The 18,467-nt window shown below is 54.3% G+C and overlaps 5 protein-coding genes across 5 annotated transcripts; 1 reads left to right on the top strand and 4 right to left on the bottom strand.

Annotated features, from left to right (window-relative positions):
* Positions 1 to 1,383: 1,383 nt before the first annotated feature.
* EsH8_V_000433 (uncharacterized protein) lies at positions 1,384 to 2,849 on the bottom strand (the record flags this gene model as incomplete). Its single annotated transcript, XM_083272949.1, has 2 exons — positions 1,384 to 2,379; positions 2,463 to 2,849. 2 exons carry the CDS (start codon positions 2,847 to 2,849, stop codon positions 1,384 to 1,386), a joined length of 1,383 nt encoding a protein of 460 aa, XP_083125664.1.
* Positions 2,850 to 4,248: 1,399 nt separating this feature from the next.
* On the bottom strand, positions 4,249 to 5,505 carry EsH8_V_000432 (uncharacterized protein; the record flags this gene model as incomplete). Its single annotated transcript, XM_083272948.1, has 2 exons — positions 4,249 to 5,221; positions 5,297 to 5,505. 2 exons carry the CDS (start codon positions 5,503 to 5,505, stop codon positions 4,249 to 4,251), a joined length of 1,182 nt encoding a protein of 393 aa, XP_083125663.1.
* Positions 5,506 to 6,639: 1,134 nt separating this feature from the next.
* On the bottom strand, positions 6,640 to 8,178 carry EsH8_V_000431 (Glucanosyltransferase-domain-containing protein; the record flags this gene model as incomplete). Its single annotated transcript, XM_083272947.1, has 4 exons — positions 6,640 to 6,888; positions 6,944 to 7,274; positions 7,329 to 7,989; positions 8,052 to 8,178. The coding sequence occupies 4 exons, from the start codon at positions 8,176 to 8,178 to the stop codon at positions 6,640 to 6,642; spliced, it is 1,368 nt and encodes a 455-aa protein (XP_083125662.1).
* A 3,611-nt stretch (positions 8,179 to 11,789) lies between these two features.
* EsH8_V_000430 (uncharacterized protein) lies at positions 11,790 to 14,129 on the bottom strand (the record flags this gene model as incomplete). The annotated part of the gene is made up of 3 exons (XM_083272946.1): positions 11,790 to 12,181; positions 12,239 to 14,018; positions 14,085 to 14,129. 3 exons carry the CDS (start codon positions 14,127 to 14,129, stop codon positions 11,790 to 11,792), a joined length of 2,217 nt encoding a protein of 738 aa, XP_083125661.1.
* Positions 14,130 to 15,712: 1,583 nt separating this feature from the next.
* On the top strand, positions 15,713 to 17,294 carry EsH8_V_000429 (ATP-dependent RNA helicase DBP5; the record flags this gene model as incomplete). Its single annotated transcript, XM_083272945.1, has 4 exons — positions 15,713 to 15,921; positions 15,974 to 16,459; positions 16,513 to 16,750; positions 16,803 to 17,294. The coding sequence occupies 4 exons, from the start codon at positions 15,713 to 15,715 to the stop codon at positions 17,292 to 17,294; spliced, it is 1,425 nt and encodes a 474-aa protein (XP_083125660.1).
* Positions 17,295 to 18,467: the final 1,173 nt, after the last annotated feature.

The raw sequence follows: 18,467 nt of genomic DNA, 5'->3' as shown, positions 1-18,467 counted from the left end.
CTGACCTTCCCCGGTTCTCGGGCCCTGTACCCAGTCCGTTCTGGGGAGAGACGTGCAAAAGTACCACCAAAACCAACACTGACTGCGCCGCAACCATTGCAGATATATCCTTCCGTCTCCTACATTCTTTCACAATGAGGGAAAAAGGAAAGAAAGATAAACCCCCCACCGATCGTGCTTTGTTTAAAGGTTAGATGCACAAGACAGTCAATCCGTCAAAACACGTCAGTCTCGTCCGGTCTGTCCAGGAAACATCTGCCGTCCCAAAGGGCTGGTTCAAGGTGTGCCCTGCATTGCATGGTAGCTGATATGTCACAAACTTGTTTGGTTACACAAACTGTAGCAACCTGTCAGCAGCCTGCCGTACCCGGCCTTATTTTACGCATCCCTGGCCATGTTTGGCGAGATGCGTCGTAGTACTAGCCCATTATCCGTGACGGGACAAGGTGGATAGCTATTGTACAAACCGAGGCCGGCATGCACAATGCTCGACACTTATGACCTCTTGGTATTTGTCTGCAAGTGCCTCAGCCGGTTCTCATAACGAAATGTCCATTCAGCGTGCGGACCAACATCCTGAAAGGTTTCTCGGCCAGGTGTCTTAGCGCCGGCCATCCCTAGGCAGGAATTTCGTTTCCGAATTGCTGACCATTCCTTGCGCTTACTATCCAACATAGATAGACCTTCGCCGGTTTCGTTTACCAACCACGCGTAGTGTGGTTAAGCGACGAAGTCAGATCATCGAACCCGAGCCCTCAGCTTGAGCATGCCTTGTTTGGCGCACGTCGGTGCAGGCTGGAAACCCATCATATCATTGGTCCCCGACCTCCTGTCGGAACTCCGTCCTTGACAATGGTCTCCACTGTTCAAAGTCTCGCACTTCAACTGCTTCCATCAATCTCATCTCGCATAGCTTTTGCCAAGTGGGCATCCGGCAGGCAACACCTAGCGTGCGAGGGATCCTCACACCCTCGCCTATCTTGGAGCTGTCAGAGGCGGAAGTCTCGAGGTGTGTTGCAAATATTGTGCCCAGAGTCCTCAGCGGCCCTCTTTGGCAATATTTGCAACATACCCTTTGGTATTCTTTCTGCTTCTGTTCGGCGTTGCCCTTGACCAGCTCACTCTCCTCCGCCTTTGAGATTGGTGTGGGAGCCCGAGATACCAGTCAGGATTTTCCGTTGATCCAGGTAGTCCATAGCTGAGATTCGGGTACTCGTTTAGTATCCAACGCCGAACGAATTGGACCAGGTTAGGCGAGGGCGGTATTGGGTCACCGCGTTCATAATTGCAGTATGTATTTGCAAAAGGGCAATCAAAGCTGGTCCATGTCTCTGCATAAACTCGGCATTGGCGGAACCAGCCTTTGCAATGTAAGCAACAAAACTAGTGCCTCTGTTGGGCCCTTTTTGATCTGACCACAAACTCTTCAAAGCTTGTGGCTTCGAAGTTCGTCGTGAAGGTGTCGTCGACGTGGACGACCTGGCCCCAGCCTTTGATGAGCGATCGCCAGTAGCAAACCTCCGCGGCCGGGCTCAAGTACCCGCGTTCAGAGAACAATGCCCGCTGCCGTCGAGCAATACCACGTGCTACTTTGGGGTGGGTTTCCAACCAGCTGATTGTCGCCTCCAAATCCGACCAGTCTGGCTTCACAAAAACCATCGTTGCCTCTTCCGGGGCAACCGTCGCCGGCCACATCTCTTGCGCTCTCGAAGACGGGTATTCGCCTTGATGCTTCGCAGCAGTGCCGTCCTCGACATTCATCGCCTCGGTCTGACCCAATAGCACACTTGAGTACACCGGCTTGATGAGGTGCGTCGTGTGTTGTATCCACTCGATGGGTGGGCTCAAGAGCACACTCTCACACAGTTGATGGAACTGCAGACGGCCGGAGTAGGACACCCCTTCGGTGTGAATAATGTACTTGTACCGACAAAAGTCTTCGATCATCAGTGCGTTGGTTGCGTTTTCCCCGTTGTTTATCCAGTCCAACGCCTGCACATCGGCCCAGTTTGCATTCTTAGTGGTCATGATGAGCTCTTGTCTCGATCTTGGGTTTGCGCTGGCACCGTTGTTGAACCACGCCGTCCCGCGCCATACTGCCCGGCGATCCTTTCTATCGAATGATAAACTGGCCTCTATGGCGGTAGTAGCGGCCGCCGCGTGAGAGATAGAGCGGATGAAGGGCTGGTTCCAGGCCCAAAAGGAGAAGTGAGGTATGGGAAAGATGTGTCTTGGGGACGACGATACGGCAGGTCGGCTATGAGACCACGAGTTTGATACGGGCGTATCTTGGATGTAAAGGTTGAAAACGGTGTCGGGCAGAGGGGTCGGCGAGGTTAGGAGAGCTCGGTTAAGCTGGTGAAGAGCAGCGCTTTGTCGCTAAGTTATGTTAGCCGCTGCGCCAGCATATCGTTGCCGGTGAATTCTTTTCAAAACAAAGGTTAAGATTTAGGTATACCAACCTCTATCCATTGATCTGACATATCCACTGGTCTTGGAGCTCGGAGTACCAGTATTTTATTTCCCCTGATCTGTCCCAGCAGTGATGAGGAGGCGTCACTGAGACTGAGCTCGAAGTTGCCCTCCGCCACGGCCAATTCTATCTCTGCTGTCAGGCCAGGGAATATCACTTGACATTGCTTTTCGGACAGATCAAGTTTGTTGAAATTTACTGTTTCGCCAATCGGGCGGCCATTTTTGGAATGATGGTCCAAGGATGACCCAGACGGACGTCCTCCAAGGTGCACCTGCAGCGGATTTGGCGGGCAAAAAAGACCGTAGGTAATCAGACCAAGAGCGGAGGCCACGAGGACTGGCCATAACCGCCGCGCGGCCTGTCTTTGGCGCATACTGCCTCTCGGACTAGGACGACAGGCAATGCTATCGTGAAATGAGCTGGGGAAGCCATCGCTAAGAAAGCTTGGGCGGCGTGGTCTGATAAGGTTCTATGGAGGGACCTGACGGATGACTCGGGGGTATGATTACTCTGCTACGATGCAAAAAACGGCCGAGCTGGACCCCTCAGAATGCCTGTACATGCAACATGCCAGGCGGGGTCCGAGGCAAGAGGGTTTCGTGTAAAAATTGACGCCGCAGAATGCCAGAAAACCGACGGTATGACCCCCGGAGATTTGAACGCCGTCTTGTCAACGCCATGTCAAGAATATTTGGCTGCGCCTGGCGGGGGCCGGATACTCGGCATGCAAGACGATTTGAGGGCTGGACACCAAGTGAATCCTTGGGGGTGCTGCATCGCGACGAAAGCACAACGATCTTTCCATACGGGGAAACCACAGCTTCGGAGGCACTCATGACCATGACCTGATTCATCTGCCAAGAGGGCTGATGCTTGGCGGAATATGCCTCAGGAGGACATGGTGAGCCTATGCTGTCGGGCGGGGGGTCTCGGTGCTTATTGGTTTGGAGCTCACATCCCCAAAAACCTGCTCGTGATGGTCCACCAATCATCTTATACATCAACATTGCCTCGTTGCAACCCCCGGATTTTATGCTGTCTGCCGAGTTGCCGAGTTGTATGACTTATTGAAATTAAATTAATTGCTTCGAGAAGAGGGGAGAGGTGCGAAATATTCGATGCCCGATCCGTCAGGACCAGAACAGCAGATCAATTCTCGGGCTTCGGCCTCAGCGTCTCTCGTCGAAGGCTTTGTGTTCTGTTACCGATTGCACTGGATAATCGATACCTGATGGCAAGGGATGCTTTTTGCTTTTCTTTTCTTTTCTTGCTGATTTCACGGTCTTGCTTTCGAGTCGGATAGTCGATGGTCAAGTGACTAGTCCAAGGCGACGGTGGATTGTGGTCTCTACGGACAAAGGAAGGGGAATAATGGGAGGGATACTTGCATAGTTTACACTGCACCATGCATACTCTGCAGCGAGGGACGGGAACTACGGGTTCGGTTCCACTTTTCCCGACCGCGGGCCGGTTATGTAACCGGACTGCCTATGTCTGCTCAGTTTTATTCATCAATCATCAGCGTTAGATTTAGAGCGACTCGCTCCTGAAAACATAGGGATGTACTATTCTTGTACCAATGTCTTATAACATACATGTCCTTGGAGCCAAGACAGTGTTTACACGCCGTCACGATCTCCGGGTGCTGTTCTCACCACACAACTTCCCCCCCCCCCAAGGTGATCAAGTTATTTTCTTCCATGCTTTGTATCCTGAAATCATCTGTGTTTCGGACAATATTCCAGGCGAAGTTGATTTATTATCGCCTACCACTACACCCACTTCGGATCATGAGTACTCAAAGGCCCCTGGTGAGGCCTTACCAAACTCGTCGCCGGCACATAATCAAAATTCCCGAACCTTTGCGTGAAAACAACGTCCGAAGGACCCCTTGGAGCCTTCCCGCCACCGAGGAAGTCGTACGGGAACCCAACATCAAACTCATACCCCGTCTCAATCTCTTCGACGTCGTCCTCCGACAGCTCCAGCCGCAGCGCCTCGATGTTTCCCTTTAAGTGCTCAACCTTTCTCCCTCCAACAATGGGAAACACGTAGGGGGCTTTGTGCATGACATACGCCATGGCGACGCTCGTCATCGGTGCCCCGACCCTCTCCGAAACCCTCTCCAGCACCTCCGCGACGCCCTCTTCGCGACCTGTCTTAACGTTCATCTTTCTACCTTTTCCTCCCCCTCCTCCGCCGCCGTCACCCTCACCACTGGGTCTGGGCTTGAAGTACCCGCCCCCAAGGCAACCCCATGGCGCAATCCCCATCCCCTGATCGGCGCACATCCCAAGGACCTCTCTCTCCAGATCCCTCGCCGCGGCGCTCCACCGCCCCTGGTACACGCAGAACGCTCTCAGCCCGTGCTGCCTCGCGTAGTCGTTGCACTTGACAACCCACCATGCCGGCGCGTCCGACACGCCCAGGTACAGCACCTTGCCCGCCTGCACGAGCGAGTTGAGGCTTTGCATCAGCTCCTCCTCCGTCGTTGCCATGTCCCAGTAGTGCACGTAGAGCAGGTCGATGTACCCCGTCCTCAGTTTCCGCAGGCTCGCCTCGACCGACAGGTGCAGGCTCTTGCTCCCGTTCCCGCCAAAGTTGCTCTGGATCCTGCCCCGCGCCGAGTTGACCCTGTACCCGCTCGAGTACTTGGTCGCCAGCACGACCTCGTCCCGCACGCCGCGGGACTCGAGCCACTCGCCAATCCATTGCTCCGACTCCTCGTCCTGGTACTGGTTCGCGCTGTGCACGTCCATGTTAGCTTCCTTTCCCCTTCATCCCCACTCCTAGGGACGACAGCGTGTAAGTGAGACTCACGTGTCGATAAAGTTGCCCCCTTGCCTGTAGAAATAATCCAAAATCTCAAAACAGGTCTCCTTGCTGCAAGCCCCCAGCCGATCCTTCCATGCCTCGCCAAAATTCATCCCGCCTAGACAGATGGGGCTCACGTATACTGACGCCGTCGGAGCCAGCAGCCGGTGCCGGCCCAGGAGCGACTTTGGCGGCGGACACGGCGGCGCAGTCATCTTGAGGCGGGAGAATGGACTTCGGTTGGGAAAACGAGTGGTGTGAACAAGGTTAGAGGAAATGGTCTAGTTTTACCAAATTATGACTGAGTGATTGTTATACAAGAGTGGGAGAGAGCGTAGGGAGGCATATATTCAAAGCCGCTTTGCAGTCCTCGGCATAAGCCGAGATCTGACGTACCTCACGACCATCAGCACAATCGGAATCTCGAACCCCCGCGTGCAATTGATCATCCTCTCGGCCACCTATTGTGCAACATCTGACGTATTTGAGACGCAGACCTCCGGACATGTCCCCAAATCACCGGAAACTCCGAACGTGCTCTTCGCAAATGCAAACCCCGAGGCCATGGGATAATTGATAGCAGTCTCGGCTTGCATTGCGACGAAGCCAACTAATTGGGCGTTCTTGAGATGATCGCGGCCAATGGTGGGGCACGGGAATCCTTCTAGCCCACCACCCGGCCCTTCGCCGTGTTTCCGGTCTAAAAGCCGGCCCTGGTATTCGGAGGTGGGGGGCACGCCCACGACGACCATCCAGACCCAAGCTAGTCCAGCGTTATTGTTGAGGGAGGTGCCGTATCATCTTCTGGCTGACGAGTCCTAGCTCACATGCGCTCGTAAAGCCCGCAGAACCAAGCTTACAGATCAATTGCGAGTCTGACAGATTCGTTTTTGACATCTTCAATCAATAAGATGACGTGAAAACCCGCAGCTCCTCTGCGATCAAATATGTTGAGGGGTTTCTTGACTACTCAAAGACTTAAATTAAGCATCGGGGAAGGTCAATAGCCGTCATAATCAACACAAATGAATTACAATTGTGGTTGCTTGGTGCAACAGTACGTAAAATATCTTGCGCCTGCATTGAAAAGTATACATCGCCCCGCAGCTTCAATGAAGCCGCATTGTCAGCACCATGAATCAACTCCGAAGAAACCGTTTCCGTGCCGTCTTTATTCACTGTTCCAGAAGCCATAGACGCCCGAATCGTGGGTAATATTGGTCAACTAACGAAATAGCGGCTGAGCCGTACATCAAATCTAGCGCTTCATGCGAATTAAGAGCAAGTGCCCTCCGGATATCGTTTGTACATCCAGCAACATAGCTGGGCTATTTGCGTGGGTCCGGTTCTTACAACATAACAGCACCAAACAGGGTGAACATGACGGTAAGAGCGCTAAGGACCAAAGGAGCCTTCTCAACGGGGCCGCCGAAGGTCAAGCCAGCAGCTGCGTTGGAGGAACCAGTGGCGGAGGCGCCGCCAGAGACAGTGGGGGAAGCAGTGCCGCCGGTGGTCTCGCCGTCAGAGGCGCTGTCACCGGCAGTCTGGGAACCAGGGCCATCCAGACCGGGGCCTTCACCGGCGCCGGCAGTCATGTACTGTTGCACCGTCAGCAGGGATTCTTTCACTAGTTGAATATGGACTAAAACATACCTTCTCGGCAGCCGAGGGAAGGGTAGGAATCTTGGTAGGGTCGACCTGCCAGATGGAGTCGGAGGTAGGGCAAGCAGCGGAGTGAGTGGTCGAGGCAGCACCACCGCTACCAGTAGGAGCGGGGTACTTGGACAGAGCACTCTTGAAGGCAGCGTACTCGTCGAGCTCCTCAACGCTGGTGCCGTCGATCTCGACAATGCCGTAGTTGTTGGCCTCCATGGAGTACTCGTACATCAGACCGCCAGAGTAGACACCAGTCATTTCGTCGCTCATGAGAGCCTCCATTTCGCCGAAGTTACGCTTGTTCTTGATGCAACCATACTCAGAAAGGCTTTGTCAAGGTTAGTGCGAGACCACGGATGGGCAGAGCAGAGAGGTTCCTTACAAGATGGGAAGACCGTAGTCGGTGAAGTTCTTAACCTTGACATCCCAGCCGGACTCCTTGAAGGAGGAGGTGCACCACGAGTAGTCGTTGAAAGCAAAGAAGTCGCTGCGGGCGTCGTCGCTGCCGCAGTTGAAGTAAGCAGCACTCTGCATACGGTTGTCAGAAACGTCAGCAGCAGAGTAGCCGACGGGGACGTGACGGAGGCCGCGGGAGGCCATGTAGTTCTTCATGTCACGGGTGACGGCCTTGACGTAGGGAGCCGTCAGAGTGGTGTTGGCATCGTCGTGAATGACCTCGTTTCCGGAGAAGAAGGCAAGGGTGTTGTCGTACTGAGCAAATTCCTCAATGGTAGCGAAGACGCTCTGGAGGTAGACGGCGTTGTACGACGGGTGAGGGTCAGCACGGTTGATGGAGTACTGGGGGTTGTTGACATCGGCGACGAGGTAGATTCCGGCGTCAGCCAGCTGCTGCATGCAGGCAGTGTGGTTCTTGGAGTTGTCGACGCTGTAGACACGGATGGTGTTGACGCCGAGGTCCTTGAACTTGGGGATATCACGGCCGCAGATGGAGGTGTCGGCAAGGGGGTCGGAGTTCGCAGACGAGCCACCGGGCTGGTAGTCGATACCACGGATGTAGAAACGCTCGCCGTTAGCCCAGAAAGCTGTATTGCAGGGTTAGTTGACTGTTTTATGGAGGCGCATGCCTGAAATTGGAGATTCCTACCATTGCCAGAGGCAGAGACCACAGGGAGGGAGCGGGCCCTGATGGGGGCCTCGCGCTCAGTAGCAGTGGGCTTTGCTGATACGACGGTGAGGGCCGCGAGGGCCGAGATGGCAGTGAAGGTCTTCATTGTGTTGTGTGTGAAGGTCTATAGTGTTTTCCCAAAAACCAAGTTGTTGATCGACAAGTGCCAAGCAATAGAAAGCCCCGAAAGAGTGAGGGGAGGTTCGGATTCCAAAAGGGTTGTGATTAAAAGGGTTGGTCGGTTAGTGAAAGGTAGATGGAGTGAAGAGTCAACCAAAGCGAGGGAGTTGACTTTTGATTTTATTGAAGGGGAAAAAAGCTAGCACGCTCGAAACCCGGAAAGCGGCAACGAGATGTCGGATGGGTGGGAGAGAATGACGAGAAAAAGGGAAGCTTGAGGCCGGGAGGGAAAGAGGGACTCGGATGATTAAAAAACGGCGTGGTCGACGGCGGTGGTAACGCAGCAAAGGAATGGATTCCCTCTTCCCCCCGGACTCTGATTCTGGGCGCGCTCTCCACCTGCTCTGGCCCTGGTCCAGATTTCCCTTCCTTGCCAAGGAAGGACCGACAGGAGACGTGGATGGTGGGCACACGCCGGGGGGATAGGAGCAACGGTTCATTCGCCAAGTGGGTTCCCAATCGCTCCTGTCTCCTGTCTGGCTGACAGCAGCGCCACGATTGACCAGTGACAGCTCCAGCTCCTGCCTGGACGTTCTCCTGGGAGGCACATTTTGTGAATTCAGGGGACGAAGGGGGTGGGTGGGAGTGGTATTGCGGGGTGTGAATATCCCAGCGGAAAGGTGGGATGGGGCTGGGTCGGCACCCCGGCAGAGGAAAACCAGCATCTATTGGCCCTAGTGGCGCCATCCCTGCCGCCCCTGCCGCCTACGACCACCCCCTCCTCAATTCGTGTCTCCTGTAAACACACGGGAAGCCCATTATGTGTGATGTAATTCCCTTGTGTTCATTCAAAGGCCCGTCATCTCTGGGCGCGTTGCACCGGCGCGTCTGGGCACAGACGTTGTCCACGTCGTCGTCGTCGTCGTCGCCGCCGTCGTAGCCCACTCGTCCGCCTTGCCCTTTATCCCGCCGGGACAATCCCATTCTTCGAATGCTTCAATTGATCGTTGCACCTCTTTGAATCTCGTTGAACCTCGTTGAACCCGCTGAAACGGCGCGCCGAGAGACGGCGATCCATTCTGGGCAGCGCTTTTACCGAAGTGCTGAGTCGCCGCTCGCTGTCTCACCCACTCGTTGGTTGGTTCTTTTTTATTTATCATTTTTCCCCCATCCAGGTTCTGCTCGTATCATGCTCGTCATAGTTATTATTATCTGTGCCTCCCATCGACATGGCCACTGACACGCCTACAGGCCAGAAACATCAAGTCCCCACACACTACCCGACGAATCACCTTCACTATTCGCCTTGCCACGGCGTAAGCTCCTACAACGTACTTCTTCCTCCTGCTCACCCTCTTCTCCTTCTCCTTCTCCATCTCCTCCTCCATCATCCGTGCATCAAGGCAATAGTATCAATCGGTAGACTAAACCAAAGCGAGTGGTAAGTAGTCGGTAACCACCAATAATGGCAATTGAGCCCAGACTCTCGAGTTACAAACGAAAGTGCCTGTCGTCCGTCTTTCGTGGGCCGACAGCCGTCCCTGTCACACCCCCCCTTTTTCGTTTGCCGAAAGAGACATTAGGACCCAGCCATCGGTGGCCAGTGGAGATCATTCTCCATTCTTTCGCCCCAGTCTAAAGCAACTTTCCATGCACTGCCACAGCGATCAATGGATGGCCCTCCCACCCGCATCCCCTCCATCCACTCCTATCCACCAAAAACACCCTCTGCCTCTTCAATCGGCCAAGACCGGCCTGCCCTTCAGGAAAATGGTCCCAAGAAAGCTCCAAGAAAAGTAGTATGCAGCTAAGAAATGACCATATCAACATTCACCTCGCTTCGCCGGCGATCTTGGGAATGCCGCGCCGCGCAAAGTCCACGTCAACACTGCCACCGAGACCCAACCTCCACCTCGGTCTGGTCTGGTCTGGTCGCATTCTTACTGGTCAAGTATTCGCCGAATCGACAGCTTCTCTCCCTCTCTTCGGATTACCGCCGCCGGGCGTCTTAATGCACACCACGCACACGAGAAATTATCCTGTCGATGCATGCTCACTTTCGAGTCCATCGTCGGTTCCACTACGTCAGTCCCGCCCAATTCGAGGTGCTCGTTTCAGAACGACCACGGAATACAACCGGATAGATTGGATTTTCGCCTGGGTCCTTGTCTGACCGTTGTGCCCAGAAAAAGAAAAAGAAAAATCTTGGCTGATATTAACGGACTGGATACAAATAAACAGAAAGCCCTCTTCGGCCCGTCACCCCATTTCTCCCAAGATCAACCTCCCTGTGGGATAGAAGGTTCTTGGCCAAATGAAACCACCTGCAAACAGCAGCACCGACACCGCCTTGCTCATATTCCATGCTGGAGGCGAGTTTTTATTTGCGCTCCCAAGCCTTGCTGAAAAAAGTGCCTGGAGCGATGCAGCCCTCTGGCACAAGAAATTGTATCCCCCAATTCATCCCAAATTACCCCCCTTCACCCCTCCATCTCGCTGCACGCTCAGTCCGTCCTGACACCCTCCAACGGGTTATCAGGGGTTATCCGTCCTCGCCCGTCATCTGATTGGTGCTTGGCCAGTGCTTGGCCCGTCTTGGGATTCCTTGCTACCTGCCTTGCTTTGATACGAAATCTTAGGAGCAACACCCGTATTTGCCAAGTTGGGCGGCTGCCTGTCCGATCATCCCTCTGTTGCATCGAGCCACGGACGCACCGAAAGGGAAAGAAGAAAATAAAGAAAGATTTTTTTTTCCTCTGTAGGCTTGGTTCTGTCAGACGCAAGCCTGAGAAAATTCCAAGATGAACACAGACGAATCTGGATCCTCATCTTCTTTCGGCAGACGCTAAACCTTGCAGGTCTCTCTCTCCGTTCCTGCGAGTCGTCGCAGGGAATGCATCCCCCCGCAAAACGTCCGTGGGTTTTCCTTCCTGGTGAGTCGGCGGGCGCCCGCGTTTTGGCAGCGGGAAGGCCGGCTGGATCTCCCCGACTCCCCCCCAAACGGAAAGGCCACGATCCCAGGCGAGACGATGCAGTTAGCCTTGCAGGGGGACTCGCCCATGAAGGAGGGTTTTGGGCATCTTATTTTATGTTTTCCGACGCTTTTTCTGATGTTTTGACACGAACGCCTCTGATTAACTTTCGTCCGGTTACCAAACGGGTAAAAACGTGATTGCCCTATTGTTGGATGCATAGGGTGCACGTCAGAAAGGTTCATGATCAGAGAATGCTTTGCTAATTTTAAACCACCCCTCAAAGTCTCGAGGAAACCACCATGACCCGATAATGCTAAACCCCATCTCGCCAGCTATATCTATGTAACGGCACGAATGCATCTCAACCAATGCTGCTACAATTCTCGTCGACCCATCTCCGCCGCTCCCTTTGGCTCGGGTTCCGCTTCACCAGCCTGACACTCGTCACTTGCTCAACCATTGCTGTCTGCGGCATTCGGTTGCTATTCCTCTCACAACCCTCCTTTTGCGACGTCCCACGCTTCAGCGGCACCTGTGAGATGTATTGCAGCACAGAGTCATCCGCTGCCGTTGCAAGTGACCCCTGTCCCCTGTGTCCTTTTTTGTTCCATGCACAGGACTCCTAGACTGCTTGCACGTAGCTCGCGGGTACGCTCTTCGTCAAACCGCCCTTCTCGACTTCGGCCCAACCGTCTCCTGGGTCTTCCTTGATGAGAACGAATCGCTCACCCTCCGCCATGCTGTGCTCCGCGTCGCTCTGTGCTGTATAATCATACAGCGCTTCCACGTACTTCAGCTTCTTCGCTCCGCGCCTCGGTGCTACCGCGGGGCCCTTCTTCTTGCCTGGTGCCGCTGTTCCTATCGAGGAGCCAGAGTTGGAGTAGGTCGACTCAGGTCGTGCGGACGCCCCGGTATTTTGCGCAACCATTGGCGATGCGGGCGCCCAGTCGACGTAGCTTGCAGGCACAATGCCTTCCTTGTAGCCTGCGCGAACCTTGACCCAGCCGGCTCCGTCTGTGGGGAAATGTCAGTTCTTGTTATGAGCGTGGACAGACAGACGACGAAACTTACCGTCAGGCTCAAGCATCAGGACCTCGCGACCCTCGGGCACAGACACTTCTCCATCGCCACTAGCTTCGAAAGTGTAGAGCATTTTACCCTTTTGTTGCTCCGAGGAACCTGACCCGTTGGGTGCACTGCCCGGAAGCTCGCTTATGTAGGCGGCTGGAGGCGGAGCCATAACCCTCTTACGAGCCGCGGTAGAGCTAACGGTCGATGCAGGAGCTGCCGGGCGAGGGGTTGCCGGCTCCGGAGGAGCCTCGTCTATCGGTGACGTCGGGCCCCCTGTGATTGAGCGACGTGCGCTGTGCGCGTAACCTGAACTCAAAGAGTTCATCGTATTTGACCTAGTTAGAGTCGGCGAGTCCGATGCGTTGGTAGGCGACGATGCAGACGGTCTGAGGAGTGAGTTGGCAGCCTCCTGCCGTTCGGCCTTGAGCTTCTTCCGTTCGTCCTTGGTCTGTTCACCCGGGCAGTCGGCCGGAACCTTCATCTCGCACTTGTTGTGACAAGTGTACCCGCAGTCTCTGCAGTCGAAGCCCTTTGCAGACAGCCCCCATATTCTTTCTCCGCACAGATCGCAGTTCGTAGGGATCTTGAATGTTTGCGCCTTGAAGTTGTGGTTCTTCGCACCAAGTGTCACGTCGCCGACAGCTGAAGTAATGGTGGAAGTCTCGACTTCCGCAGTAACTCTTCGCCTGTCGACAGCATGGAGATCCTCTTGCAATGCAAAGATTTGCGTGACCACTAAGACTTCGTCCTTCTTCTCCGTGCCCTCCCTGATTCTTTGCTTGACGCGTTTGATGGCTTCAACCTCCCGTCTCTTCTTGTCAACCTCCCTGCGCAGATCTCCTAGTTGTGCTTTCGATTTACCAAGAACGTTGCGGAGATAGATCTTGGCCGTTTCATCTACAATCATCTGGTCGTCGTCGTGCCACACAGGACTAGGCTCGAAGACCTTGTCGGAAGGTTCCTGAAAAGAGCCGAGGTTGTGGCGTATGTACATCATGGTGTCGAGATGAGGCTGATTCCTGGCAATCTCTGTACCTAGCTTTTCCATTAATCCCCTACTACTCTGCAGCATAGCAGCTTCCAACTGTGATGCGACGGTCCATAAGCCGTTCAGCTTCATCGTGCGGAATTCGGACAGGTCTTGCAGACTGTCCATAACCTCAGGAACGTACTCGTGGTAGTAGCGCTCCTTCTGCTTGTTTGTAACGTTGATCGCGATCAAGTACGTGTTCTTGACATTGTTCATGTCCAAAATTTGCTGTTGATACGCGCTTTGCGCTTTGGCCTTGTCAAAGGCAGATTCGGACTTTTTGCGCTTGCTTTCCACCTCTTGACAAGCACCATCGTATTTGGCCTTCATCTTCCGTAGGTCGGCATATTGGGAGTCTCTCTCGTGCTCAAGCTTGCCGGCATAATCGGAATGGCGCTTGCGCAGCTCTTCAAAGCGGGTGCCCAAGAACTTGAGGGGCTCGGCGACTTGGGAGAGGAGGTTGTTTCCGTATCGATCGTGTTCTTCGGCTCGCGATTCGAGAGTCGTAAGTTGAGTGGACCATGTCGTCAAGGAGGCGCTCTCCAGAGAGCCCGGTGTCATGGCGGGGGTGTCACCAACGCTGAGGGGTGCCGACTTCTTGTTCTTCTTTTCGAAGTACTTCTTGGCCAAGCCATTGAGTTTCGCAGCATATTCCTTCTCGATGGCGCTTCTCTCGCGATAGAACTGTTGTATTTCGTCTAGCCATGAAATTCCGTGGGCAACCCAGGCGTTGGCGGGCTTGAAGCCATCCTAGAGGACATGTCAGCGTTTTGGGGGGCTGGCCAAGCCGAGGGGGCTGCGGCGCGGAATACGGACCTTCAGCTCAGCGCCGAACGTCGGCGCAACGTCTATGTCAGCCATTGTTCAGATTTTTGCTGCTGAGACAGCATGCAAAGGAGGGAAGTCCAACAGAGCAAGCCGTGTCGAGCGCGATGACCAGATTGTTGTTGGTGGGAGGAGGAGGGATTCGTGATGAACTCCTCCGAAGGAGCGAGAACGGGAAGAGGACAAACCACCAACAGTGGGCAGCGGCCCGAGCAGTGGGCAGTGGGGGACGATCGTACAAGGCTAAGCCGCGTCAAGGCTGCCAAAACGGGCAGAAGACTGGGCAGAAACAATAGATGAATGCTAGCAAGAGGCGCAGGCCGCCCGAATGATATGTACAGTAAATAGACGAGGAAATGTGTGCGCCTTGCGTTGTTGGGTGAATGTCCCCAAGGCCGTGATCATCATCGGCGACAAAGAGAGGCAGGTCAAGGCTGCTTTGCGCTGCGCTGCACCAGCCCACACAATAAAGTACATGGTACCCTACCTCCCGTGCTTGCCTCCTCATGTACCTTGGGTCGGGACCTGGGGCATTGACATCGGATGGAGACGTCGTCAGCGCCTCCTTTGTCAACTGGAACCTTCCTCTGCTCCACTGGTACGTTTCTCCGGCTGCTCGGTCCACTAAGTGCGCGCTGAAGAGGCCTGTGGTGGGGTACCGGACCGGCCGCCAACCGCTGGAACTCCACCCATTGGTGCCATTGGTGCCATTGAGGCCTGAGGGCGGGGCTCTCGGATTCTCCAAAGGACGTTTGCTGAGGGGTAGTTATGCAGTTATGTTGGATGCGCCGGAGCTTGGAATATGTCTACCCAGAGGCAACTTGCAGCTCTGTAATGTCCTTCGAGTTGCATGAATGGGGTCGAGTCGTAATGAAACAGGCAGTTCTTGAGCAAGGAAGTACCATCGCCTTGAAGCCTTGGGAAGCATGGGCAACTTTGTTGCGTAGCCCATTCATTGTCTGCGAGTGGACTGGCATCCGTCACGTGGGCCCTTGTGAAGGGGTAAGGTAACTTCGTCTAGTGTGCTTCATCTCAGCCACTTCCCGCAGGTTGGCCAGCTCAGGTCAGGCACCCGCGCCTCGCTACGTGCATCGACCCTTTTTTTTTTCTTCCGGCAAATCGTCGGAGTCAACAATGAGGTAAGCACCTCCTGTTCCTGGTCAGGCCTGGATTGTTAGGCCACAGAAATGCCCCGCGTAGCCCCGCCATCGTTTTGGAGTGCTTTTCGGCCAGGCACAAGCAGGAGTGACCGTCGACGTAGCTTGCCAGAATTTGGACCTTCAAGAGCTTCCAGACTGCTACTACGCAAACAAAGTTTACCTGCAGCCCTTTTCCACTTTACGCGACCACGAAAAAGAAGGTGCAGCTCGATCGCATGTAAGCTTGTGTATTTTGCTTTATTCACGTTTGCCCACTTGTTTCTTCTCTCTGCCATTGTTCTTGCCCACCAGCTAACCTGTCGCCGAAGCCTGACCGGTGACGACGAGCGAGCTTACCGCTACTTCCTCCATCCTTCCATCGTCAACCAAGTAGGAGTTTGGATCATCGCGGCTTCCTATCAATACAATGTCTAATTGTTCCCTTGCAGATACCCACAAAAGCCCGCGCGCACTACCAACATGGCCGACCTCGCGAGCCGCATCACCGAGCCCTCAGCTGAGGCTGCGGGCCAGGACGTGCAGGTTCCCCAGGTCGATGGAAACGTTGAGACCCTTGGAGGATCTGGCCTCATCGAGAACACCTATGATGTCGATGTCAAGCTGGGTGATCTCCAATCGGATCAGAACAGCACTCTTTACTCTGCCTCAACCTTCGCCGACATGAACCTGTAAGTTATTGGTCACGTCACTCGGAGTCAAATCTAATCTCCCATATCGCAGGCCCGACCCTATCCTCCGCGGTCTTCTCTCTCTCAACTACCAGAAGCCCTCCAAGATTCAGGAGAAGGCTCTTCCCCTGATGCTTGCCGACCCTCCTCGCAACATGATCGCCCAGTCACAATCCGGAACGGGCAAAACCGCCGCCTTCGTCGTCACTACTTTGTCGCGCGTCGATTACACCCAGCTCGAGCAGCCTCAAGCTCTGATCCTTGCACCGAGTCGTGAGCTCGCCCGTCAGATTGAAGGAGTGGTAGGCACCATCGGTAGCTTCTGCGAGGGCCTGAGGGTAGCCGCAGCTCTTCCCGGTGCGCTGGAACGCAACGCCCCTGTTAGAGCCAACGTCATCGTGGGAACTCCTGGCACTGTCATGGATATCATCCGCAGGCGCCAGTTGGATGTGTCGAAGCTTCGGCTCCTTGTTATTGACGAGGCCGACAACATGCTTGACCAGCAGGGTCTCGGTGAGCAATGTCTGCGCGTCAAGAAGTAGGATGCATCTCTCGACTTTGGCATAACTCGATTTTGCTAACATTAACCAGCATGCTCCCCCGCGATATTCAAATCCTGCTGTTCTCCGCTACCTTCCCGGACAAGGTTATGGGCTTCGCCGAGAAGTTTGCGCCCAAGGCTGATCAGATCCGTTTGAAGCACACCGAGCTCACCGTCAAGGGCATTTCCCAGATGTACATTGACTGCCCCACTGAGCAGGACAAGTACGAGGTCCTTGTCAAGCTCTACGGACTCATGACCATCGGTTCATCCGTCATCTTTGTCAAGGTAAGAATTGCAAGATGCAATTGTCCAGGGTGATGCTAACGATTAGAAATAGACTCGTGAGAGCGCCGACGAGATCAAGCGGAGAATGGAGGCAGATGGCCACCGCGTGTCTGCCCTTCACGGTGCCAAGGACGGCAACGAACGTGACCGCCTGTTGGAGGAGTTCAGAACCGGCCAGTCCAAGGTTCTCCTCACCACCAACGTGCTGGCCCGTGGTATCGATGTCTCGAGTGTCTCGATGGTCATCAACTACGACATCCCCATGAAGGGACGTGGAGATTCGGAACCCGACCCTGAAACGTACCTGCACCGTATTGGCCGTACTGGACGATTCGGACGTATCGGTGTAAGCATCAGTTTCGTCTACGACAAGAAGAGCTTTTATGCTCTCAAGACCATCGCAGACTTGTACGAGATCGACCTCGTGCAGTTGGATGCCAATGACTGGGACCAGACGGAGGAAGACGTGCAGAAGGTTATCAAGTCCAACCGTGCCAAGGCAGCATTTGCCCCGAGCGCAACCGACGGCAGCGCCAAGCCTTAGTATTAGTTTGCCGCCTGTTGGATCGTCGGTGGGAGAGAGTATATGTGGAGAAAAGTTTGCGCAAGGCTATTTCGGCACATCAGGCCATATGGGGCCATTCGTCAGAGTTGCCACATTCGGATGCGATATGGAGTTGGAGGACCTCCAAAGAGACTCCTTAAGCCTCTTCAGCAGAGGCTACGAAAACTGAGATACCATGAAAGGGAGACAATGGAAATTCCTAAACTTAAGCAGCCTCGGCCGGGTTGGTCGGTTTGACTAGCTGCCCTCGATGCAAACCCCCGTGCACTCGTATGTTTCACTTAAAATCCAGCTAACACAAGCAGGAGTCGATTGTTGCTTATCTTTGACGCGGATACAGGAATACTTACGGTAGGAGGCCGCAAGAGTACCAGTGCATACAAGCTGTGAACAGCCGGTAGAAGGCGAGGTTACTTTGGGGGTGGCTAACTTGCAGCAGTTCGCACCACGGCTACCCAGCTGAGATTGAACGTCTCGACGGGAACCGCAAGAGCCGAGCTCGAGAGATGCAACGCGCTGAGAGAAGTTTGGGGTCTATATGTGATTTGAAAGCCGAGTTGATGCACGCGTGGTTTCCGGCGGTTGGTGGTGCTGGAAAAATGTGTCAAGCTCAATGTTGATACCCAGTCACACGCCACGATTTTCGCCAACCTCGCAGTAAGAGCTACTTTCGTCTGAGGTCTGCAGAATCAGTCACATCCGCCAATCTCAGAGTCGTCGGTTTTGAAACGAAGGAGGCGGTCACAGATGGAAAGGGGAATCAAGAAACAAGTGGCCAGCGACTAAGTCTGACACTCGTCGACAATGCTTTGGTTGTAGTTGACAGTTCATTGGACTAGAACGCCTTTGATCTGCATCACGTGATGCGGTCAACTTTTTGGCGCTCTGCTCCAGGCGGTTCGCCGCGCCCCTTCTTTTTTTCGATCTCCGCGCTTAAGTGACAGCAGACCGGGCGCCTAATTTTGGGGGCGAAGTGGGAGCCCCTCAGCCACTCATTGTACATGCGTCCGTCAGACATGTGCATGTCCATTGGATACCTGACCTGCTACGCCTAGTATGATGGCATGCGGGGGGGTTACACTCTGGCCTGGACCGCCACACAACCTTGGATCTAAGATGCAACTGCAAACCCCCCAAAATAGCGACTTGCCC

This window comes from Colletotrichum jinshuiense, chromosome 5 (genome assembly GCF_051148585.1).
Source record: "Colletotrichum jinshuiense chromosome 5, complete sequence".
Classification (NCBI taxonomy): domain Eukaryota; kingdom Fungi; phylum Ascomycota; class Sordariomycetes; order Glomerellales; family Glomerellaceae; genus Colletotrichum; species Colletotrichum jinshuiense.
The sequence above is the reverse complement of the archived record's forward strand: the minus strand, read 5'-3'. Positions and strand labels throughout refer to the sequence as shown.